This window comes from Miniopterus schreibersii (assembly GCF_964146895.1).
Source record: "Miniopterus schreibersii genome assembly, chromosome: 10".
Taxonomy (NCBI): Eukaryota; Metazoa; Chordata; class Mammalia; order Chiroptera; family Miniopteridae; genus Miniopterus; species Miniopterus schreibersii.
The window spans coordinates 64846536-64872143 of record NC_138110.1 but is presented as its reverse complement, the minus strand read 5'-3'; the positions used below and the strand labels follow the sequence as shown (position 1 = coordinate 64872143).

Below are 25608 nucleotides of genomic sequence, written 5' to 3'. Positions count from 1 at the left end.
TCTCCGAAATGGGTTTTAATCCCATAAGTATGTCAGCCGGATCAAATGAGATACTTTAACTAGCACAGTGTCTAGCACACAGTGGGTAGTCAGTCATGTATCATTAAGGATATTAGAGATCTGGACATGTTGTTGAAGCTTTCAGGTCATGTCATGAAGACAACCAGGCCTTACTTCAAACCATCCCCTTGGAACTACTGTAGGAGATTGAGAATCTTGGGCTGAATAGATCATGGCTCTGTTTTAGAAGGGCATTTTTATGTTAAATTTCTTAAAATATTAGTAAGAACATTCTTACACCTCATAAAGCTGTTGGGCTATTTTTCAACTAATATATACAGCAACCTACTCTGGGCTGTGTGCTATTCTAAGTGTTGGAGTCACAGTAAGAAACAGTGCCTACCCTTGTCCAGTTCCCATTCTAGTTCCTTTATGAAGAGTGCAGGAGATAATTTGTGTAAAAGCACGTAAAATGACCTGGTACATAGCAAGGACTTACGCAGTGTTAGCTGCTGTTGTTTTTGTTGTTATAAATAACATCAAATCACTTCTTCTACAGTTCTGAGGGATAAATCATGACTGACAGTTTAGAAATGATGAAATATATTTTGAATGGTCAGATTCACAGTAACAGAAATTTTAAATTACAAGGGTAAAACCTTAGTTTATTGGCTGATCGATTTTCTACAAGGTGTTCATCTTTTCCTTATCTTCCTTCCTGTATGCTGTAATTATTTCCCAGTTGGTTGTCTTCTTTCTGTGTTATTCATTTATTTACGTTTTATATACTTAAGTATTAATTTTTATGCAGGCAAATCTCTACTGTACTGTATTTCAATAATTCTATCTGAAAATAACTTTGTCCCCTTTCCAATAGTAACAACACTTCTTTCTCTCAGCGCATCCACGATACCCAGAGCAAAATTAAGTGACTGTGGGGACCGCATGATGACGAGGGGGCCTATGAAGACAGAGATCCCAAGTTTAAAGCCCAGTTCAGCCTCTAGGTAACTGTAATGACGAGTAAGTTACGCCTCTCTGAGCCATAGGGTTAGTTAGGGTTAAATTAGTGATGAGGATTACATCAGTTAATCTATATAAAACCTCTTAGAAGAGTGCCTGGAATTTAGAAATGCTCAAATGTCAGCTCTTACAACTAATTTGTCTGGATTTTATTGGTACAACCTTTACTATTTTTTTCATCGTGAATGATGTTGGGTTATCTTCTACGTGTAAAGAAGGTATTTTTGAGTTTACTAAGATTTTATTTTTAAAGTAGGAATTGGTGTTGAATTTCAAAATGACTAAATGAATACATGGCCACTACTAAAATTTTGGTTTTATTTTTTTACTGACCTTTATTTCTTGGTGCTACCTTTCTCAGGTTTTAGTTACAAGGTTTTTTATGCATAACATGATTTAGGAATCTTTTAAATTTTTTTAAAAAATTTATTGATTTGTGTGTTTGTGTGTGTGTGTGTGAGAGAGAGAAAGAGAGGGAGGGAGAGAAACATCGATGTAAGAGAGACCTATCAATTGGCTGTCTCCTACATGTACCGACCAGGGTGGGGATCACACCTGCAACCCAGGTATGTGACCAGAAACTGAACCCGCAGACTGAACTGTGGGCCGACACTCTAACCACTAAGCCAAACCGGCAAGTGCAGTTGCTTCTTGTATGTGCCCTGACCAGAGATTGAACCCACAACCTTGGTGTACTGGGACCATGTTCTATCAACTGAGCTACCTGACCAGGGATGATTTAGGACTCTCAAACTTCCCATCTTACCCTTTGCTCTGGAACATTTTATATGTTTTGAAAATAATTCTCATAAGCACTCAAGGAGGAATAGAATATTATCATCTCCATGAGCTTATCTCAAATCAAAACTCCCTGGGTCTAATGCCCTTTGTAGAGAGAGTAATATTTTAATAATTTTTCAATTCCTTCTTCTCTGGTTACTAGTTTATTGTGGCTACCACTTTTTTCTTACTCCATTTGGATAACTTGGATTTTTTTCAGACCATTGTACAGTTCATTGGGATTTTATAATATCTTAGTAACAGAGCTAGTAAAGAATCCTCTGAATGTTATCCACTTAATTTTTAAAATTATAATAAAGAGGATGCAACATTACCTCTATGTTAATATCACTTTTACATGGGTCAGAAAAGGTGTCATGCCCCCAGGAAGAGGCCCATATCCTGGAACCTATCTTAACCCCATTACAGACACTAATGTTCGAAGAACTGTGCTGAGTGCTTGTGAGTTTTGATTTTAGATATTCCCATTCTCTTCTAAATCTTGCCCATAGTTCTATTTTTATATACAAAAGGCATGAATAGATACAGAAAACAAAGGAGCACATGTAAGGCTAGATCTCAGTGCATTTTCGTTAGCAACAATGCAACAGACCTGATGATTAGAAGGCTGAGTATTAACAAGTGAAAGTTGCAATAAACAAAGTTCTTATGCTGTAGTTTTTAACCAAGTATATTTATTTGATTTGTCTATTGTACATATTTGCTTGACTTCTTACTTTGTAATGGAGCTCTGGAAATAAATCAAGGCTCATTAAAAAATAAAACTCAAGCAAAAATTTAATTAGATACACATTTACCTTTCCTTGAAACATGAGAAATTTTTGAGATGCTTAAGTGGCTGATTTTACTCTCATTCTTACATCTCCAACCAAATTTAAGGATCAGGGTTCTGGTAGGACAGATAAAACTGGCACCTGTAAGTCAATACTAGAGCTTCCTTTTAGAAAGTTGAGACCAAGTGGGGCAGAATTCTGTAGCAGTAACTGAAGTCTACTGACCACCTGTAGAAAGGGCAGCATTATTCTCACTGTGGATATGTCCATCAATTATCATTAAACAGCGAACACTGACTTAAGAAAAATATGTAGAAAGGAAAAGCTCTTACAAGGACTCATTAATCTTTATTCACTGAGGCTTACCTCTCTGCGCCTGGAGGCCCAACAACTTTGTTTGATCTTCCAAACCACAGCAGCCACCAGGAGCAAAGAGAGGAAACAACTGTGAGAAAGGAAAGTAGCAAATTATTATCCCAGCCCCCGGAATCAGCACCACTGTCTCCACATTCCAGGTCAGGCAGGGAAACAATCCCCCAAATACCACCCCAAGCTCCTTTTGATGAGTAATCACAACCATGTCCGGTTCATAGGAAACAAGTGTGAGAAGACTTTGATAAGCTGAGATTCCCAACCCGCTCATTTAGACTGTATTGTCCCCACAAGGTCCTCGAAGAGAGCCCTGACCTCCCACTGGACCTTTAATGGAATGGCTTTTCTCAAATAAGAAAAATAATTCTAACATAATTATGATAAATGATAAGCATGCTATTTAATCAAAATTAGCAAATGTTCACTGGTAAAGTCTAAAAATATGAGAAAAGTTAATTTTTTTTTTAATCCTCACCTGAGGACATTTTTTCCATTGCTTTTCAGAGAGGGAGGGAGGGAGGGAGGGAAACATCAATGTGAGAGAGACACATCGATTGGTTGCTTCCCTCATGAGCTAGAAAAACCAACCATGTGATTTGGGGTTAGAACCTCAGGGGAGGAGAGAGGGACAGAAGACTGAGTTCAATAACTAAAGACCAGTGATTTCATCAATTATGACTATATAATGAAATCTTGAAAAAAACATGGAATGAGGAGGTTTGGGGAGCTTGTGGATTGGTGAACACACTGATGTACGGGGAGGCTGTCATGCTCAGAAAGGGCATGGACACTCTGTATTCTCCTCCTACCCCATACTTTGTCTATACATCTCTTCCATTTGGCTGTTCCTGAGTTGTATTCTTTATAATAACATTGTAATTTTAAACACAGTGCTTTCCTAAATTCTGTGAGTCATTTTAGAAAACTCGAATCTAAGGGGAGTTCACTGGAACCCCCAAATTTGTAGTTGGCCAGGCAGAAATGTGGGTATCCTGGGGACCCATTTGTAGTTGGTGTCTGAAGTGGGGGCAGTCTTGTCATACTGAGCCCTTTGCCCAGGGGGTCTGCGCTGACTCCAGGTAGTGTTAGAAACAAAACTCCTAGTTGATTTCAGACAATTGGCTGTTGCTGGGAAAAATCAAGCAGTGAATACAAGTATACAGGTGAAGGGGAGGGAGAAATATGTTCTAGAAAAAAGGGAAAAATGTGCATATGCTGTGAGGTGGGAAAGAAGTTGGTGTTTTTGAAGAAATAGAAGGTGACAATGTAGTGGGAACACAGAGAGTAGCATAACATGAACATGGAGAGGTGAGCAGAGGCCATTTCACATAGGATCCTGGTGTTTATTTTAGATACACTGCATATGAGATAAGTAGACAGACTCAGACTAACTTATGATTTTGAAGGTCTCCTCTCAACTTTTTGTGGATTGTAGAGGTGCCAAAGTCAACTGAAATAGGCGAGACTGTGGGTTAGGCTAAGGTGGGAGTGGATGGAGGTGGAGCAGACTGAAGCTGTAAGTGCTGGGATATGGCAAGGGAGAGCCTTTTGGAAATAAAGGGAGAGCAGGGACTTGGAACTGGCAGCATGATGTTGCAATTTGTGATGGGGAGAAGACTGGTGAGAGAGGATCAGAAAGTTCACTTCTGGGCAAGTTATGCTAACGATGGAGATGGAGAGTTCAATCAGGGAATGCAAAATTCAATCAGAGAGCGCAGAGTGGAAAGATGGCCTAGGTCAGGCTCCTGGAAGAATACCAACAATGAGAGGGTGAACAGAAAAGGTTGTTCAGGAAGGGGGGGCAAGAAGGAGCGGCTTCAGGGTAGTACGGAACCCCAGGGGGCACGAAGAGTCTCACAGATGGTGGTCAGATGGATAACTTTAAATTTGACAAGAGAGATGTGCTAGTTGCCCTCAATAACAACCATTTGGTTGGGATAAGGGGATAGAAGACAGACTGGAAAGTGCTAAAAAGTGAAAAAGGGGCTCCAAGCCCAGAGCCAATGGATATGAGAAGGAAGGGGGCTCTGAGGAAGTATCAGTATTGGGAGAGTAGCATTCAGAGTGGCCACATGAGATGAGATGGCTTATTCCCCATTTTCTGCCTGTGCTGAGCAATGGAAGACAGCAGCTAAGGCAATGAGCTCGGGTCCCGAGGCTGGAGAGGCCATTCGGAAGACAGACTAAGAGTATATCCCATCCAGCAGCACATTCTGCCCCTACTCCACACTCACTGGAAGCCGTGATAGACAGAAATAGCATTCACACACAGGCAAATGTGGAATCTTCAACACAGCCAAAAATCAAACTTCTGGAGGAAAACCAACGGTGTGAAAGAGTGGTACCAAACACCACACAAAAGGAAAAAAATCCAAAATCTGAGGGGACAATTATTAATAGCAGAAAGACTTCAAAATAAAATATTATTAATCTCACAAATGAATATGAAAGGAAACTGCATTCGCAAAAATCAAAACAGGCTGTAAGGAAAATATATTAGAAATAAAATGCATTAAAAATATTAAAAATGTATTGGAAATAAAATGCATTAAAAACATTTAAAAAAACTCATTAGATGGAGTCAACAAAAGAAATGAATCCAATTTTGGATTAAATTAACAAGCTGGAAAATATTGCTGAGGAACTCACCTAGAATGAAAGGCAAAAGGGAAATGAGAAAGAAAATCAGAGTTCGGTAAAGAAATATAGAGCACAGATCCAGAATCTCCCTCATTCATCTAACAGAATTCTAGAATTCAAGCAAATAGAATTAGAGGAGAGGAAACAATCAAAGAAATAGAAGACAATGTTGTAAAACTCAACACTCTAGTCTTCAGACTGAAAAGGTCCACAACAAGTATCAAATTCTTTCTCAGATCTTTTCTGAGAGAATTACTCTAGGATTGTTAGGCATAACAACAACATCATCCAACAAAGGGGAAGAGGGATACATAAAATGGTGCAAGAAAAAAACGCAGTAAAACTTATAAAAACTGTTCCTTTGTAATGTAAAATAATTACAACCTAGAATTTAAATCCCAGATAACTGCTACCTAGGTGTCATCACTGGATGGCATGGGGAATAATTACGGGCCTCTCTCAGAGAATTCAGGCAGCCAGCTCTTGTAGGAACTGCAATCATGAAGCGGCCAGGAGCTGAGACTATGGTCACAGCTCCTCAGGGGTTACACAATCTCCTTTCCCATCTGACCTTCTATGCTTTAGTTGGCATGTGGATGAATGTACTACTGCCCAGTCCCTGAATTCACATGACTTTCAGGTAACTCAGGGTTTCTCAATGCCACCTGATCATAAGAATCACTACAGAGCCTTTAAATATCACAATGATCAGGCCCCATGCCAGACTAATTAAATCAGCATCTAGGTGAGGGGCCCAGGCTGCTGCTGCTTTTTTTTAAGCTTCCCAGGTGATTCTACGGTATAGCTAGGGCTGAGATTCATGAGATAAGTGTTTCAGACTCTCAGAATCCAATTTAAAACTTATAGAAGAGGCCTCTAATTGGCCCTGTTCATCTCTGGATGTCAAATTGTAGGTCTGCCTGTTGATGGTCTGCCCTTAAGCTCTACATTGTTAAATACCTGCACTAAAGGGTGATGACGCGCTACACTGAAAACACAAGTAGGTCGCAGTCCAAGAAGGGGTGGCCTCTGGGGTGAATGTGCCAGTGGAAAACTTCCCAGAGTAGACAATTAGGTTGTGTTTTGAAGGAGTAAGAATGTGACAGGTCAGTGGGCAGGTAGGTACCTTTGAGGCAAATGCAGAAAACTAGGTTTAAGTACACCACTTCTCCAGGCCCTTCTGCTCACATGGCAAAAAAGGGAAGGAAAAGACAACAACCTTAGAAGGACTCATCATTTGATGGAAGTAATAGGGCAAATATTCATGAAATACTGAATTTGCAAGAATACAGAATGATTCTGGTCCCGTTCTGGAGAACTGTGAACACAGCTGGTGTGAGTCCTGGTTGTCTGGCACTAAGCAGGATAAAAAAAATGTTGGGAGGAGTGGGAAGAGATGTTGGAATCTTCTGTGGTAATGAGAGAGGGCAGTTTCTTTCTGTGGGAGGGAGAGACTTCCCTGTAAATGTGAAGAAGTTTCATCACATTTCCAGCATTTCATACTGCTGGCGTTGCATCATTTGGGACAGAGGTCCTGGGTCCCCACTCAACTCCAATGAGCTAAGCTGGGCAAAAAGGAAATAAAATAGACAGTGAATTCCCAACCTAGTGGGTGGTGTGGCCTTGGAGTTGAGGTAATTAATATCCTGCTTTGATTCACTGACAAGTTTCTGAAGTCTGTCCATTTGGAAAAAAAGTAAAGCTACATCCAAATAGATTCCAGATGGATAAAGGAAGACCTAAACGGGGATGACTGATTTAGCCACGCACTGTGATGTACTGTATTAAATGAATGGGAGGTGTTCTGTGGTGTGGGCGAGTTGTTGGGTGAAGTAACATAAGCTAATAAAGCCTCATATTCTACAATAGGACATCAAAAGATAACTGAAGTGAAAAATGAAGAAACAGTGTAAGCCTGGATAAGTGAAACACAGCTAAAACCATTTAAACTGGGGAGAAGGGAGGGGTGGGGAAGCGGGGGGCAGGATGCTCCTGCTTTCTCTTATTTATAAGCGCTGTGTCACTTGTCTTTTCCAATTATGTATATATAGTATTTTCATAAAAATGAAATTTAAAAAACTATAATAAAAAAATCCTAAGGGTTTAACATCATTTTAGCTTTAAAACTTTGGATAATCACCTGAATCATTTCTTGAACAAGAAGGAGCATATATGTAGCACACACCAGTAATCATTATTGTTGTTTCAACCTCAAATTCTCTCCCTATGAAGTGTCAAATTACCTATATTTTAGTATAGGGTACATGAAAAGCTGCTTAAAAAGTCAGAACATACAAAGCAAATGTTTTCATTTTATAACATGAGGCTGAATTTACACTATTGTCACTGACTTGTAACTTTTCAGGAATATAAATAGAATTAATCTGTGCAAATTCAGGATTATTTATTTTTTTATGAGCTGATAATGGAATTAAGTGCCTCAATCAAAAGAACAGGTATAGTTTGTATGAGTGAAATTACCTGAAGAAAGTCACGAAGAACTGTACCAGGTCCATAAAATTGCTGTGCTGGGAGAAGGCAATCTGTGACAGAAAAACAGGTAGTGTGATTAGGTAGGCTACAAAATATAGCACCATTAACTCAGTCTTCTTGGTTCAATAGTTAAGCTCAAAACATACTTTCAATTTTAAAGAAGAGATTAATGTAATTTTTTTCACTTGAGAAAAAGTGCCTCATCCCTTTAGTTTCTTTGCTTGTTTAATTGCCAACTCAAAAGTAATACAGCAGGTCCTCCAATAACGTCGTTTCGTTCAGTGTTGTTTCCTTATAATGTTGATGAGATGCTAGGAACTTACCTCTTGTTTATATCAACTAGCCTATGGTAAAATTGGTTTTGTAATGTGTTGTTTTGCTTAAAGTCACAGAACCCATCTATCAGTGTCCATGTGCCTCCTTCTCAGGGCAGCTCCCCCAGTGCTTGGTAAAGCAGGGTCACACCACATTCACACCCAACTTAAAATCATATCAGGCCTCTATAAGCTGGCTGCCAGTGTGGCTGGTACCCAAGACCCACATTATTCTAAAAGGGGTACTATTTTGTTGAATGTTTATCATCTAAGTCTCCACAGTCACAGGGTTTCCTAGGAAAGCAAAAGTCATAATATAAAAATGTTAATGAATGGACCGACCACACAGAAACATTTAGCACTGCTTAACACCCCATCCACTGTGTTAGTCTTAATTCATTAATGTTTAATCGACAGGGTGATGAATTTATTGTCCAAACTAAGAACTGCTGAGAGTGAAGGGGAGTGCTAATAAAAATTACTCTGGGGCTGGAATACTACGCAGCTGTAAAGAAGAAGAATCTTGTACCCTTTGGGACAGTATGGATGGACCTGGAGAATATTATGCTAAGTGAAATAAGCCAGGCAGCGAAAGACAAATATCACATGATCTTGCTTATACGTGGAATCTAAAGAACTTAATAAACTGATGAACAGAATAGATTCAATGACATGGAAGCATAGATGAGACTGATGAATGTCAGAGGGATGGAGAAGGGCGGGTGGGTGGAGGGGGAGAGAGTAACCAAAGAATTTATGTGCATATATACACAACCCAAGGACATGGACAATGGTGGGGAGAGGGACGGGGAGGGGGAAGGAACGGGGTGGAACAGGTCATTGGGGAGAAAAAGGGACATCTGTAATATTTTAAACAATAATAAAATTAAAAAAAAAAAATTACCCTGGGGCAACAAGCATGAACTGGGCAGTCCCTACTCACAGACTGTAAGACATGCAAATCAACTGCAAAATCAATTTTGCAGAAGATGAGGCTTTAATGCAAGTGCTGTTGGAGAACTGATCACATAAAACCACCGACAAAGAAGACTAGGCAGAAATATCAACCGAAGAGGGATGAAGGATAAAGACCCAAGTCCTTCAAAATCCTCTGAACAGGACTGAGAGAGGAGCTTGGGAAAACTGACCAGGACCCTGCCTACTGTTCTTAAATCACACTGTGAGGTCAAATGTGAAGAGGAAGACTGATCTCCAAGCACCACTGCCCAACTGCAGCCACAGCTCTATCTCCTGGTCTTCTTCAATTTTTCTTCAGCCCTTATATGTACACTTCTTTGTAGTCTCTTCTCTCACTAGAAAACAAGATCCATGAGGACAGGAGCTTGGCTGCTGATTACTGTACCTTCATGCCTAAGGGGGCGACTGGCATGTAAGAGGTGCTTAATAAATATCTGCTGAGAAAATGAATGTGATACTTAGAAAAATAGTGACCTCACTTCCCCCATAACTCAGTAAGACATGACTGAGTTTTCTTTCTTCTAAGAACTGGCCCATGGTTGCAACCATAATTTAAATGTTGTTAACTATAAATTTAAAATAAACTTTTTTTATACTTTTGACATTCATTTTTCAAGATAATCTCCCAATCAGACCTTTCTTTCATGATTATGAAAACAATGAAACATTTGTGGACTTTTCTAATACTAAAGATAATGAAGATTTCTATAATAAAATCTACTTAATACAAAGAAACTCTTACTACTATATAGAAATTAAACTCCCAGTGTCATTCTTCTCCCTTTCTAAGTAGTAGGTATCTCTCCACACTCCAGGACATCTAGATTTATATCCCTGTACATTCACACAACCTGCTGCAGACTCAATTTTCAGTGGTAAGTTTGATTAAGGTGTGCTTGCTAGGGGGCCGGGGGGGGGAGGGGGGCGGCGCTCAGTATATATTAAATAAATTCTAAAAAACAAAACTCAGAAGCCCAACTACCCCCAGGACTTGGGTAGGATTTGGTGGACCTGCTCTGCCTAAACACGAATTTTGTGCATCAGCAAATGAGTGTTTTCAGGTGGTCATATTACTACACTTGATCTTTCTACCACCAGTGTGCCCCCTTCCTCCTTTAGCCACTCCATCATCCACTGGGAAGTGGCTCTCTTTACATTCTCTCAACACTTGACCCACTTCCTTTTCGGGGCAGGAGATAATCATATTCTACCTGTGTATACAGAGATAACCTGGAAAGGAAGATTCCTATATCCTGTCTACAAAGGTATCAATATCTGACTTTTTTTTTTTAAAATATATCTTTATTGATTTCAGAGAGAGGAAAGGAGAGGGAGAGAGAGAGATAGAAACATCAATGATGAGAGAGTCATTGATCGAGCCTGCAACCCGGGCATGTGCCCTGACCGGGAATCGAACCCTGATCGCCTGGATCCTAGGTTGACGCTCAGCCGCTGAGCCACGCCCAGCCAGGTAATATCTGACTTTTTAATTGCTGTCAGGAGAAAGAATAAAAGGTAATTTCCCTTGGAAGGTAAATGCCTGCCTGAAAAAGATGTCCTCTGCTGTATGGGGGAGTGACTCGGCACCAAGGTCCAGATGGGTGCCCTCTGAGCTCTATTCCCCCAGCTAGCATCTCTGGATTCTCCTCACACAGCTCTAGTCCACTCTGCTTTCCCTGCACCAGAGCCCAAGCTCCAGGCCCAGAAAAGCAACAAAACCAGACAAGTGACACCAAGGCTGACCTCAAGACCAGCTGCACTGACTAATGACCCCTGCCCTACCACCGACCAATCAGTGGAGACCACAACCCTGAAAGGACCCCTTTCTCCTCCTCTCCCCGCCAAGGCACATTATCTCCTGAACTCATTTTTACTACCACTCACTTCTACCTCTGTGACTAAATAAGTTTTCTCTTATATTTTAGGGGGGAAAAAAAGGTAATTCCCCACCTCCCACATAAGAGCAGATGACCTTTGTATTCCAAGAACTAGACCAGGGTTCTCAAACTCTGGAGAGCTTTCAACAAAGTCTGAACTCCGGGCCCTATTTCTACTCCTATAGCATTAAGTTCCCCAGGTGACTCTGATGTTGGTGTCCAGAGGCTACACTTTAGGAAACTCTGAAATAAGGAATTATTTTTTTAAATTTCTGTCCTCACTCCTTCCCCTGAACAATTTTGTTAGTTTCATGAATTGCACTGAAAAAAATCAACATTTTTACTTGAAAGGTTTGGCCCCAAAAGATATTAACTTGTATCTTCCCAGGGTGGGAGTGAAGGGAAGGATGAGGGTAGAGGGAGAGAGGATAGTGCTTTGAAATAAAAAGAGAGGCAAGGCCCAAACCTTGAGACTGGGAAATGGAGGGAACAGAGAGGATGTTTTAGAGTTTTGAAAGCGTGGGGGAATATGGGGTGACTGCGTGGTAGGCCTGGGGTGCTCTGGAGCCTCAGTGATTATTCTGTGTCCAAGCCTGTCACACGTTGAGAGTGAGGACAGCTGCCTTCAGACAAACCTCATGGCCATGGGCCAGAGTGCTGGGAACAGTCAATGAATGCAGATCAGAGGTCCTTCCCCAGATCTCTGTCTGTTAAGCCCTGAGGTTTCTGCAAGTCCCTGAGAGAAGGGAATGGAGCTCTGTGAAAAACTGAAAATGAATTTCTTATCAACTGTGGTGGGTAGAGGCTGAGCCCAAACATATTCTAAAAATAAGACATTTCTTATTCTCCACTACCATGAAACAAATTCTTTTTTTCTTTTTCTTTTTTTAACATTTTGCATCTATTATGTGCAATTTACAAAGCAGGTACTCAAAAACTTAAGTGAATGAATATTGAATGAGTAGGGAAAGATCACCTTTTAATACAGAAGGTTCGAAAAGAGAGAGGGAAGGGCCTTTAATCTTTCATCTTCACCAAGAATGATCTTCATTGTTACGAACATGCAAGACAGGGAGAGGATGAGAAAGGACGGCTGGCCACCCTGTGAGGCAAAGCACTCTTAACTTTGAGGCAGCACCTGTCAAGACTCAGAAAACCCAAGGTCTCTATGTACCCAGAAGAATCTCTGTGGGCTACTTCCATGGCCCCCTGAGGCTAGCAGCTCCATCAGGGCTCAGCTCCACCTGGTCTGGGAGTCCATCAAGACTACAGCCCCTCTGCTCCTCGAATCTTCCCAAGAGGCCAAGTTCTGCAGACAATGAAGACCTCACATCAGGACCAAAAATGGCTGAAGTGGACACGGCTGCCATTTGGGCTCCTGGCTTCACCATGCTAATCTTGTCACATAGTTCTGGCAAGCCAGGCTGGAAGCCATAGGCTGGAAGCCAGGAAAGGACTGATTCCTCCCATAAGAACTTACGCCTGTCTACAAACAGCTTTCTACTCAGGCCTCAGCTATGCCAAGGATGGAAGATTCTGTGGACACTGGCTGAGCACACTCTAACCTGGGTCTAGTGCTGCCACCTCCCTGAGTTTTGCTGTGACAAAATAACTTTCTTTAACAAACAAACAAACAAAACCCAAAGTTCTACATGAAACTCTGTTGAGACCACAGGCCCTGGAATGGATCCTAGGGCCCATTACCTGGCCTCACATACCACCCACCTAACGCTGGTTTTTGCTGGCACAAAAATTGTATACCCAAGCTCTAGTCAGAGCCCCAAGGCCGGTGAATACCACTGAGCCACTCACTCCTGACATGCAAGCTAACACTCACCATCTGTCCACTCCCAACCTCCCACGTCAATGGTGCTCTGTACTTTCTTCCCCAAATTTCCTTCCAGCCATTCCTTTTCACCACTCTCCAGAATTCCTGTTCCATTTTATCATGCTCATTAATAATTTTAAAAATATTAAGAATGACACTCTCTTGGTTGAAATATCAACAAGTACCAAATGGCTAACGGTGCAAAGCATTGGTTCCTGCTCTCCCCTTCTCTTCTTAAGGCTTCTCTCCAGAGGCCCCCACCTTTAATTAGGACTCCTCAGTTCTGAGGGTTACCTTTTTATCACTAATAAGTTTTTTAAAATGTCATTTCTTGATTTAGCCATGTTAGGCATCACTTACTGACTTCCTGCTATAATGGAAGATGATGCAGGCCATCATCCCCTCTCCCCTGTTTAGTGTCTGTGCTGTTATCCTGAGGGTGATGGTGACAGAAAGATGTCAAGAGACAGGAAATGGATAGAAAACCCTTGGATACAGGGAGAGGATGTGCCTGTTACCCACAACTGCAGGAGCAAGAGAAATGCAGCCATGGCCCCCTGGATGGTAGATTCCCAGTCCTCACAGCCAATGGGGAGAAGCCCTCAGGCCTCTGATGCACCCCTGCTTGGGGGTGAAGTCAGAAGCTCTTGGGGAAGCTCCCTTTGCCATTTTCACCAGGGTGAGGTATTCTGGGCTAAGGGAGAAGGAGTTTTGCTCTTGATCCCTGATTGTTCTAGAGCCTGCCCAGCAGTGGCCGATAACCGGTAAAACCCTCCCAGTTTAATTCTGTGTGCTTCCTGTAAAGTAAAGCAGATCAGTTCCGAGATCTATCCTACCTGGCCCAGGCTGCAGGCCTAGCTGAGGCACATTCCTGTAGCTACCTTAAGGAGGGTAAATAATACACTTGGATCTTTATTTCTTGTTCTACCACCTGTGTTATCTTTTTTTCATTTTTTTATTATGGAAAATTTTTAGCTTTATAAAAAAGTAGAGAGAATACTGTAATGAACCCAGTATGTTCATAACCCACCTTTAATAACGACCAGCTCATGGACAATTATGTTTCATCCATACTTTATCCACTTTCCCTGTGATCATATCATTTTGCAGCTAATCCCAGACTTCCTATCATTTCTTTTTTCTTAATATTTTTACCAACAAGGCAATTTATTAACACAGCATTTGTTCTAATGCTTCTTGTTGGCAGCTGCCACCTGTCCAGCGATTCTGTCCAGACCTCTCTGTCCCTGAGTTGTCAATTTGTGGCCCCCATCCTGGTCCTTTCCCACCATTTTCAGCCCCTCCAGGGCTTGGAGGACCCAGTGAGCCACACACTCTTAGAGCCTCTGCTAAAGTGGCAGGGCATGACACCATTTCTCTGCCATCCTCCACAGATCTTGGTTATGGAGTCAACCCCAGCGCTGCCCCGGAGGCACAGGTGCCGCGCTGTGGAAGCAGCTCATGTGTCGACCCAACTCTCATCATAGGGAGCGAGCTCTTTATGCCCGGCCAACTCGACAGTGTCCACCATTCATGGGCTTTTAGCTCCCGGGCTTTCTGAGGAAGGCTGCCAGAGCTCTGACGAACTCCTGCTGGTTCACATCTTTTACAGTAACTCCGGGCACCATGCGGCCCCCGCGCTGCCAGCCAGGGGAAGGTACTTCGTTCCTAAGTATTCAATACAGACAGTGTCCCCCAGCTACTCTGTGCAGGAATGTCTGTGTCCGTGTCCCTTCCTTTTCTTCGACCTCTCAACTCCTCTGACCAAAGTCCAACCTAAAACAATTCAGTCATCTAATTCCACACTGTGGAGATTAGGGTGACAAATTCTTGGTCTTCAACCCAGCTGGCTTTTTTTTCTTTTTTAAATATATCTTTATTGATTTCAGAGAGAGGAAGGGAGAGGGAGAGAGAGAGATAGAAACATCAATGATGAGAGAGTCACTGATTGGCTGCAGCCCTCAACCCAGGCATGTGCCCTGACCGGGAATCGAACCCCGATCTCCTGGATCCTAGTTCGATGCTCAACCGCTGAGCCACGCCCGGCTGGGCCCAGCTGGCTTCTTAGCACAGGTCAGGAATCGCTCTGACAATATCAGAAAAAGCTGTCCGCACCTTTAAAGAAATTACAAAAGTTGTAAAAAAGTTCTGATACTAAAAACGTAAAGCTCTTGTAACCCACAACTATGCATCCATCTAGCAACATTTATGGAGCGTCTACAACTGATTAACACTGTGCTACAACACCGAGGATACAGAAATATAAAACATTGTCCTTGCCCTGAAGGACATTTTTGTGTAGTGAAAACCAGACAAGTCTATGGCTATGGACGCACAGATGAGGGAAGGAAGCTGCCATGGGATATGCTTAAGGGTCAACAGAGAAACCTTCCCCTAGGTTTCTAAACAAGAATTCTACCTGCACACTCCAACTCAGGCCTGGCTCCTTCCAACCTATTCTCCCAACTGCTGCCAGAGGGGCCTTTCAAAAACACTGATCTTCAGTCACTTTTTAGCTTAAAGTATTTTAATGACTCCCAGTGGTTTTTCAGGCTACAGTTCAAACCCCTCAGAAGAAACCTCCAGTCTCTTCATGACAGCCTCGGCCTAACTCTCCAGCATCCTGCTCATAGGACTGTCACTTCAGTTCTGCTAAACTCCTTTCCCCACACCAAACACTAACTCCCTGACCTCATGTTGCTTAGGACTCAGCTCTGATGTTGCCCCTCCTCACTGAGATTCAGATGACAGAGGACACTCTCTCCCATCTCCTCCCAGGGTTCCCAGGAGCACAGCCTCTGACATAGCTCCTGCTATCTATTCATGGCTGCTGCTCTGGGCCAGAAAATCTGCTGAGTGGATGGATGTTAAAGGAAGTCTAGTGGCTCCTGGCTTGGGAGCTCACAGGAGAAAGTTCTGCTAGAGATGGAGATTTACCCATTCTAGTCATAGGTGGTATTCACAGATAGTGTGGATGACTATGTCCACAGTGATAGGGTCCAGAGGAAACCCAAGGGCACAATGTCATTGAAGAGCTCAGAAGAAACAGCCAAAGCCACAGGTGAAAAGCAGAAGAGACTTTCAAAAAGAAGGAACAATAAATAATGATCATGATGAAATCCACAGGTAGTATAAGAACCTTGAATGCCACTTGAAACAAGGAAAAACTTATACTTTATGTAGTTTAGTTTTAAATGTATTTCATGCTTTATAATTCTTAAAACCCTTAAGGCACAGATATCTAACACCAGGAGGTTTATATATACTTCATCATAATTATTATACAATAACTGCAAACATTAAAAGTATATCTGACACTAGTCATAATAGTCAAAGAGAGGAAACAACCCAAGTATCCATTAACAGATGCATGGATAAACAAAATGTGGTATATCCATACAATGGAACATTATTCAATCTTAAAAAGGAACGAAATACTGAAACATACCAAATATGGATGAAGCTTGAAAACACTGTGCTAAGTGAAGAAGCCAGTCACAAAGGACCACATACTATGTGATTCGATTGATGTGAAATGTCCAGAATAGGCAAATCCATAGAGACAAAAGTAGACTAGTGTTTTCCAGGGACTGGGAGGAGGGAGGAATGGGAAATGACTGTTAATGGGTATGGGATTTTTTTTTTCAGGTGATGAAAATATTCTAAAATTGATGTGGTCATGGTTGCACAACTCTATGAATATATTAAAAACCACTAAACTGTGCACTTTAAATGGGTGAATTGTATGGTATGTGAATTATATCTCAATAAAGCTTTTACTAAAAAAAGTATATCCGAGTCAACAAAAGTTTCATACATCCTTTGCTCAGTATAGCAATCCTGTTAGCACCCATAAACATAACTCTAAAATCCAAATGAATGCCTGGTTCTCAATACAAATTCTGTGTTGCCTCCACTTGTGAACACTAGCCTCTTACATAAAGTAGCAGATGAAACACCCAGCATGGTGAGGGATTTAATATTAGTTCCACATTACAATAACAACCTCTGTTGCAGAGCCAGTAACAAGCCAGAATCCCAGCTTCACCACCCACTTTCCCCCTTCACACATCTTCCTGTCCGTTCTCTATCTTGAATACCCACACTCCCAAACTATCCTCCTGGCTGAGCCAGCTGAGTCCCTGCTCACTGGGGAGAACCTAGGACCACTTTCACAAAGCAGGGTTGAGGGAGGGGCACTCGGCCACAGGAGCAACTGACCAGAAAATAGGCGCAACTAGCCCCAACATACCCACCACCCTACTACACACAGGCTCTTTCAGTCTGGGTGGGTGTGTTTTTTAAAACTGCATCTACAAAGACTTTTAGTTAGTTTCAAATTCCCTGTTAGCAGTTATAAGTTTTGATCTGTTCCTAATTATGGAAAAGAATCCTGGGATCAGTTCAGAGTGAAGGAACTTGAGTTTAGAATTACCATTTTCAAAGCACCAATGTTTACAAGAATTTCTAAGTAGAGAATTAGATTTCCTCAGTTATTTTGCTTAAAAAAAATGAGAAGACAGAAAAGTTATTTTGCATGCAATGAAAGCGACTGAAATTTAACTGAATGGCCTATACTGCGCAGTTTAGACATTCCCTATTCTCTACATTTTTACTGAATTTGTACAGCCTCTAAGTGTGCATGCATGTGTTTAAGAGCTAACTACATCTCTACTAGAAAAGCGAAGGCTCTGAGGAAAATAGAGCAATAAAGAAACATATAGCTCCCTTTGTTGAGAACATGACTGCATCTGCCTGGGAAGACGCAAGCTCAGCCCCTCTGCCCAGCACACATCCAGATACAGTCCCAAGTGCAAAGAACCAGCGTCATGTGAGGACACTGAGAACACGAGATGCTACAGGTCTAGTCACACTGTTTGCAAATACCAACAAACAAAAAGACACATTTTCAATAGAACTTACCTGCTTTTTCAAGGCAAACTAAATGGTGAGCATGCCATCGTTTATTTTCAAAAGTGGTCCTGAATGCAGCTTTCATAAGGGGATTTTATTCAAGTGAGTGATCCAGCCCAGGTAAAGAGCAGCAAAAATCAGGAAGAAAATCGACATCTCTTTGATTCTTAAACTTAAAATTAGTACTTTTCAAAAGTAAGTGTGAGGAAGAGATCCCTCTAGAAGGAAATGCTCTAAAACCATTTCAGTGACTTTCAGAGGGTGGAGCAACAGAGCATCGGGAGGAAAAAAACTAGAACTCCGCATTGGCAACAGCACGGCTACCTCCAGCACAAAAGCCTGTTTATGCGCACGGAGCTCTCTCCAAATGGGAAAAAAGACAGCAGCATTAATTCAAGATTTTCACTAAAAATCTAAAAAATATTAATTATTTTTTCAGCTATAAGCAACAAAGTCTGAAGTTCAATTGGAGTCAGAATATCCCAAGGTATGCCATTGTGAAAACAATCTCTACTTAAAACAAGTCAACAAATAATATCTGCTAGAGCTCAAATCAAGTACTTTACAAATGTATATGATCTATAATTTTATATTGTTAGAAGGTATTATCAAATTGAAATTGTACTGACTGGAGCCTAGAGTTCAAGTTCTTTAGGGTCAGACAAGTAACCTAAACACTTGGTTGGCCCCCAAGATTCCCACTATATGGGTATATACACCCTATATAATCCCCTCCCCTAGAGTGTGGAAGGGCCTGAACTAATCAGATGACCCCTTTTATTATTTATTTATTTTTAAATATGTTTTATTGATTTCAGAGAGAGAAAAGGAGAGGGAGAGAGAGATAGAAACATCAACGATGAGAGTCACTGATTGGCTGCCTCTTGCATGTCCCCTGCTGGGGATCGAGCTCACAACCCAGGCATGTACCCTGACCAGAAACTGAACCTCCATCTCCTGGATCATAGGTTGATGCTCAATGGCTGAGCCACGCCAGTGGGGCTAGATGACCCCTTTTAAAAGAGGGTCTAAAGGTCACAGTCAGAAGAAGACAGAAAGGTGAAGCTTCAACAGATTATATCTATATTTGGTCTAAAAGTTTTATTTTCAAATGTCTTAAATGTTATAGAAATAGAATCACGCAAAATGCCAATTTCTAATCCCCCCCCCAAACTCAGCAAAATTTCCTTGGGATTTATCCAATTTGTATCAATAGTTTCTTTTTATTGCTGAGTATTATTCCATGATATGTGCATAGCACAATTTAACCATTTACCAGGTGAATAATACTTGGCTTGTTTCCAGTCTGGGGCTATTATGAAGTTGCTAAATACTGCTGTACAGGTGTTATAAACATTGGTGTACAGGTGTCTGCGTGAACATCAATTTTCATTTCTCTGTGATAAATGCCCAGGAATGCAAGTGCTGGATTGTATAGTAAGAGCAAGTTAAGTTTTATAAGAAAATGCCAAACTATTTTCTAGAGTAGCTGTACCAACTCACTTTCCCACCAGCAATGTACACATGATCCAATTTCTCTGGAACCTCTCTAGCATTTGGTGTTATTACTATTTTCCATTTTAGCTATTTTGATAGGTGTACAGTGATATCTCATTGTGATTTTAATTTGCATTTCATTAATAGCTTTTGATGTTAAACATCTTTTCATGTGGTTATTTGACATACGTATATCCTCTTGGGTGAAATGCTTTTTCATGTCTTTTGTCCATTTTCTAAATGAATTGTTTATTAATGTTGAATTTTGAAAATTCTTCTTCTTTTTTTTAAATCCTCACCATGGATATGCTCACTGATTTTACATGCCCTGATCAGGGATCAAACCTGCAACCTAGGTACGTGCCCCGACCAGGAACTGAACTTGCAACCTCCTGGTGTATGAGATGATGCTCCAATCAACTGAGTCACACCGGCCAGGGGGAAAATTATTGTTGTATTCCAGATACCAGTGCTTTATCGGAACTACAGTTTACAAATATTTTCTCCCAGTGTGTAGCTTGTTTATTCATCCCCTTAACAGGGTCCTTCACAGAAGAAAACCTTTTTGTTTTGATGTAGTCCAATTTATCAATTTTTCCTTTTTTTTAGAGAGAGAGAATCAGAGACATAGAAATACTGATAAGAGTGAAACATCAACATCAATTGGCTGCCTCCTACATGCCCCTGCTGGGGATTGAGCCTGAAACCCAGGCATGTGTCCTTACCTGGAATTGAACCAGCGACCTCTTGGTGCACGGGTCGAGATGCTCAACCACTGAACCACACCAGCTGCGCTTATAAAATTTTCCTTTTATGGGTCGTGCTTCTGTTGAGTCTAAAAACCTTTTGCCTAGCCTTAAAGTGTGAAGATTTTTTCCTAAAATTTTATAGCTTTATTTTACATTTAAATCTGTGATCCATATTGAGTTAATTTTTATGTAAGATGTGAAGTTTAGGCCGTAGGTCTTTTTTTTTTTTTTTGCTATGGTTGTCTTAATTGTTCCAACACTACTTGTTGAAAAGGCTATCCTTCCTCCACTGAACTGCCTTTGCACCTTTGTCAAAAAACAGTTGGACATATTTATGTGGATCTATTTCAGGCTTCTGAATTCTATTCCATGTCTTTCCTCCAGTAATACCCACAATGCTTTGGTTACTCTAGCTACATAGTAAGCTTTAACACCGCATACAGTGATTCCTCCCACTTTATTCCTCTTTTTAAATCCCCCCCCCCAAAATCCTCACCCGAGGATATTTTTTCCATTGCTTTTCAGACAGAGTGGAAGTTGTAGGGAGGAGAGAGAGAGAAACATCGATGTGAGAGAGACACATTGATTGGTTGCCCCCTGCACGAGCCCAACTGGAGCAGGGAACTGAGCCTGCAACCAAGGTATGTGCCCCTGGCCAGAAAAGAACCCAGGACCCTTTCAGTCTGTGGGTGGACGCTCTAATCACTGAGAAAACCATCCAAGGCTATTCCTCTTTCTGAAAACTGTTACAGCTATTCTAGAATCTTTGTCTTTTCATATACATTTTAGAATAAGCTTGTCTATATTTACCAAAAAATCTTGTTGTGATTTTTAAAACTGTTTTTTGTTAGGGTAAAATATATATAAGATGAAATTTACCATTTAACCATTTTTAAGTGTATGATTCAGTACACTTAAGCACAGATGCTGCAAAGGTTAGATAAGAGGACAGTGTGAAAAACTTTGTGTCAATACCTTTGAAAAATATATGAAATAAAAAATCTTAACTGAGCTAAACAGAAAGAGAAAATCCAAAATATCCTATGATTATTAAAGAAGCTGAATCAGCAGTTAAAAACAACTCCAAATATAAAACACCAGAATCAAATGACTTTATAGATCTATCAAGTATTCAAGGTTCATGTCATTCTAATCTTATATAATCTCTTCCAGAAATGAGAAAGAAAATTCCTCAATTTATAATTATTAAAGGTTAGTTTAACCTTGATATAAAGACCACAAAGGACAGGAAAGGAAAATTATAAGACGTTCTCATGCATGAAATAGATATAATGTTCTAACCGAAATACTAGCAACCTGAATCCAGCAATGCTTAAAGTAAGAAAATGTTACACCATGCCCAAGTCAGGTTTCTCCCTGGAATGCAAATGACTTCCCAGGCCTGGCTTGTACAACGTGATGAATAGGTGGTGTCATTCACTGAGAAAGGAAGCACAGGATTTGGGGCTAAGGTCACAAGAATGACTATGTGCTGAGTGCAGAGGGCTTGTGGATGTCCAGGTAGATACGTCTAGGCAGCAACTAAGAGTACTTACTGGTGTGGGATAAGGATAGGCTGAGCTGGAAACAGAGCCCTGAGAATCACCAGAGAGTAGTAGTACCTACACGTGGGATGGAACTGTCCAGAGACTGCAACGAAGACAGAAGAGAACCAACCTGAATTCCAGACAACCAATGTTTAAGGAAGGAGATCCCCTAAAAAGACTGGCCAGAGAATCAGGGACAGAAAGGACCAGGTAGGCAAGAAAGACAGTGACTCAAGTCACTCTATTAAAAGAGTGGAGACTGGAGAATTCAGTAACTGGAATTCACTAAGGGCAGTTTCAGGATGTGGTGAGGGGAGGAGACAGACTGTTCTGGGCTGATGGGTGAATGAGTAAGAGGAAATAGAAATAGGGAATGTGGTCAATGCATACGAGAAGGCTGGCTGAGGAAGGAAGCAGACCGTGCAAGAGCAAAAGGAGAAGCAGAATAGAGGATGAACTTGTAGACCATTTAGACAGGAAAAGGAAAGAGGGTGGTGAGAAAAAATACAACACAGCCTGTTCTCCACATTCCGGAAAGGAAAAGATTGTTCTGTAGTCACAGCCCTGAGGCATGAACACACAACCACCAGAACTAGACTGCAAACCCATCCTTACTGATCTGTGGGAACTTGCTTCAGTTGATCATGCTTTGGAAAGTCGACAAACAGCCACAGCCCTCGTCCAGTGACCATGCTTCCATGGCTAAAGGTGAACCAGTTCCTGAAAGTCCACCCATCCCTAAATTCCACATTTACCCAAAATGAAGGTGGTGAAAGAGAAAAGTATTAAGGCAAGGCCTCAAGGACACAGTAGCAGATGATTATAAAAAGCACAATTTGGACCATGTGTCTTGGAAGACAGGGAGTCCACTAGTGCCCTGGGAGCAGAGAATGAGCAGATGGATAACAGTAGTGGCTGCAGCAGGTGACATGAATCCTTTGACTTACCCTTGCAGGTCACATGTACAAAAAATCTGAGATGTGGAGAGGCTATCTGAGCTGTACAGGAGCAAGCCAGGACTCAAACCCACGCTGGTTTGACTGTAAGGCCTAAGCTCTTTAATGTGATCTTACACTGCCTCCCATCACACACTATCCCGTCTTCCTTTAAACTGATCGCATTTCTGGGATTTTTCCACGTGGCACTTTCCACACTCTAACTTTCACTGGTTATACGTTTGTTTCCTTTATACCCACCTTACTCCAGAATTGAAGCTCTTTATGTAGTTCTACAAACTTTTACATGGCAAGTGCTCAATGAAGAAATTACAATTAAAATGATCAAATCTGTTACGTGACAACTTGCTTTCAAAAGCTCTGATAACTTTCCTCCATAAGTGGTCTACACCATCCCCACTACAATCTTCTACGGTAGTCATGTGCTCAGTACTCGTGTACCATAGATACTACAGAGGCAAAGCAATACTGTACATCTCGTTTACCACACGTTCCAAATTAGTGAATATAGTCTCCACTAAAGAGAGTTCACCATGTCTGCAGATGAGACCAAAAAGCATATCTTACCTGAATTTTGATGGGCCAGGTGAAATTACTGACATAAACAAAGAAAGTGATATTCGGGTGGTTGCGAAAATCAAACTTCTCATTAGAGAAGCTATCTTTGTACTCTTTAATGTTGGTTTTTGAAACAACAGGCGTCTCTTCTCCAGCCTGGGTTCCAGCTATTAGGAAGAAAAGAATTAAACAGAAGAGACTATTTTTTGGGGGGCAGAATCTACCCTCATTAATAATAAGGATAACAGCATTTACTAAACACTTACGACATTTCTCCCAGAAACAGCCTTTAAGAGCTCAATCTCATTTAATCCTAACAACTCTATTATCCTCATTTACGGATCAGGAAACTAAGGTTCCGAGAAACTAAGTAACTTGGTTCAGGTCACACAGCCAGGAAGAAGTGGAGTTGGGATTTGAAGCTGGGAAGACAGATACAAGCCCACGGCCTTAACCAGAATGATTTTACCAGGAATCCCTGCAACTCCCCTCCACTGTTATGGGCTGCACGTGGCCATGAAAATAAAGATACCACTAGAATCCAATTAAGAAGCAGTGACATCCACTCTGTTCACAACACTTCAATTGCTCTGCATTTCCCCTTTACTGTTTGTCAGTGCTCTGTATCTCCCCTATAGGGGCACAACAAGTACAGTGCAGCACAGTAAGTAATAGGCAGACTTCAAACCCAGGTCCATCAAGCTATGTCTTAACCACTACTAAGGCCCACCTTTTACTTTTTGAGTAGATTTTTGCCCCAGTACATCTTCAGTGACTCACAGTAAGATAAGCAAGGTAGCAAAAGCTGTGCTCATAGAGTCTGATTTAATTCCCAAAGTGAATTTCCCTGTACCTACTAAAATCTTATTCTATTTAAATGTTTCTATTTCTTGGAACTACGAGTCACTTGCATTTTTCACTCTGAAGCACGGACGGGATAATGGCAGTGGCAGAACAGCAGCTGCAGAATGCTATTAGTGGTGGTGGTAGGGCATGGGTAGTGAGCATATACTGAACCTGGCACCGCTGTAGGCACTGGCACGTAGAACCTAATTTAACCTATACCACAATTCTCTTTATGATGAATAACCCTAAAATCTAGAGAGGGATTTAGACATTTGCTCAATGTCTCCCAGCTAATAAGTGGCAAAGCAGGGTTTCAAACCCATCTGTCTTTCTTCAGAACCCTCTTTCTCAACTCCTACATCATGTTTCTTAATCTATTAACTCCACTCAGAAGGTCTTCTCTAGGTATGTTTTTACCTGAGAAGCTGGCGGCCCAAGTGATGTTGAGGTTGAAGTTTTTGGAGGCATTGATGAACATGTCCAAATCCCTATTTTGCTGATGAGAGGTACAGATAATTAGAAAATTAATTATAATAGTTTCCAGATTTTAAAATAAAGCAGTAAATTTTACTTTTACCTTTCTTAATTACAAAGCAAATATTTTACAATGTCTTAAAAGAAACTTACATTTATAGAAGAATTAGCAAAATTTCTAACCAATATAAGCAATATACCCCAAATAAATTTGATTTCTCTCCCATAAAAATATATGGAATTTAATGGTTTATCAAATGCCTAACTCCATGAAAAAGATATCTTTTTTAAAAATAGCCTCACCAGTGCACAATGACTTACAGTCTATGTTAGGGAAATTAGCCTCCTAAGGAACCTCTGGGAAGCTGTTCCCAAATGTCTGGGTAGGAAAACACTTGATCAAGGGCCCCACTTTATATGTATTTATAAATTCAGCCTATGTACTTCTGAACGAATACAGTGTAAAGTTCTCCAAAACAGAAATGGTTTTAAAAGCAGCATATAATGCTGAAATAAACTAAATAAAAAAATAATCTGATTGTATTAATTGGTGATATGAATAACATTTTTCTCTCACTAAAAATATTATTTCAAGAGAAAGATGACTAAATATATTTCATTAGCTTTGAAAACCTTGTTTACCACTTAAGAGATATAGAACTTTAAAGAACTAATTGAATTTATTTTGATTCTTGGTTTTGATGACTGAAAAGATATGTCTGAGAACTGTGTAAATTTTAATACTATTTTTTACTTTTTACTGACATTTGGCAAATAAATTTTTCTTGGTGGTATTTTTGCAAATAAGTCATACATTGTAATTTTATATTTTAAAAATGGATCCAATCTTGCTGAAATTCTTCATTTTGTAAGATAAAACACATTAGAAAATTAAAATTTTAAGGGTATTGTTTTGATAGTTTTTACAGGACAAGACCACAACAATGGGAACGTTTTCAAAATGGAAT

The 25608-nt window shown here is 40.8% G+C and overlaps 1 protein-coding gene and 1 pseudogene across 4 annotated transcripts in view; both read right to left on the bottom strand.

The window, feature by feature from the left end:
* The window catches only part of ATRN (attractin), a 109631-nt gene that overhangs the window by 11044 nt on the left and 72979 nt on the right, over nucleotides 1-25608 (bottom strand). For 2 of the 3 annotated variants that reach the window (XM_081148418.1, XM_081148416.1), the window contains exons 23-26: nucleotides 24584-24662; nucleotides 23330-23487; nucleotides 8091-8152; nucleotides 2964-3042 (exon numbers count right to left, since the gene is read on the bottom strand). In XM_081148418.1, coding sequence (XP_081004544.1) covers nucleotides 2964-3042; nucleotides 8091-8152; nucleotides 23330-23487; nucleotides 24584-24662 — 378 coding nt within the window. Of the gene's footprint in view, nucleotides 1-2963; nucleotides 3043-8090; nucleotides 8153-14964; nucleotides 15215-23329; nucleotides 23488-24583; nucleotides 24663-25608 lie in introns of those variants that run through there. The other variant, XM_081148417.1, reaches the window with a different exon arrangement.
* Nucleotides 14196-14797, bottom strand: LOC308562385 (small ribosomal subunit protein eS19 pseudogene; annotated as a pseudogene). Its single transcript has one exon. The product of its transcript is annotated as a small ribosomal subunit protein eS19 pseudogene (transcript).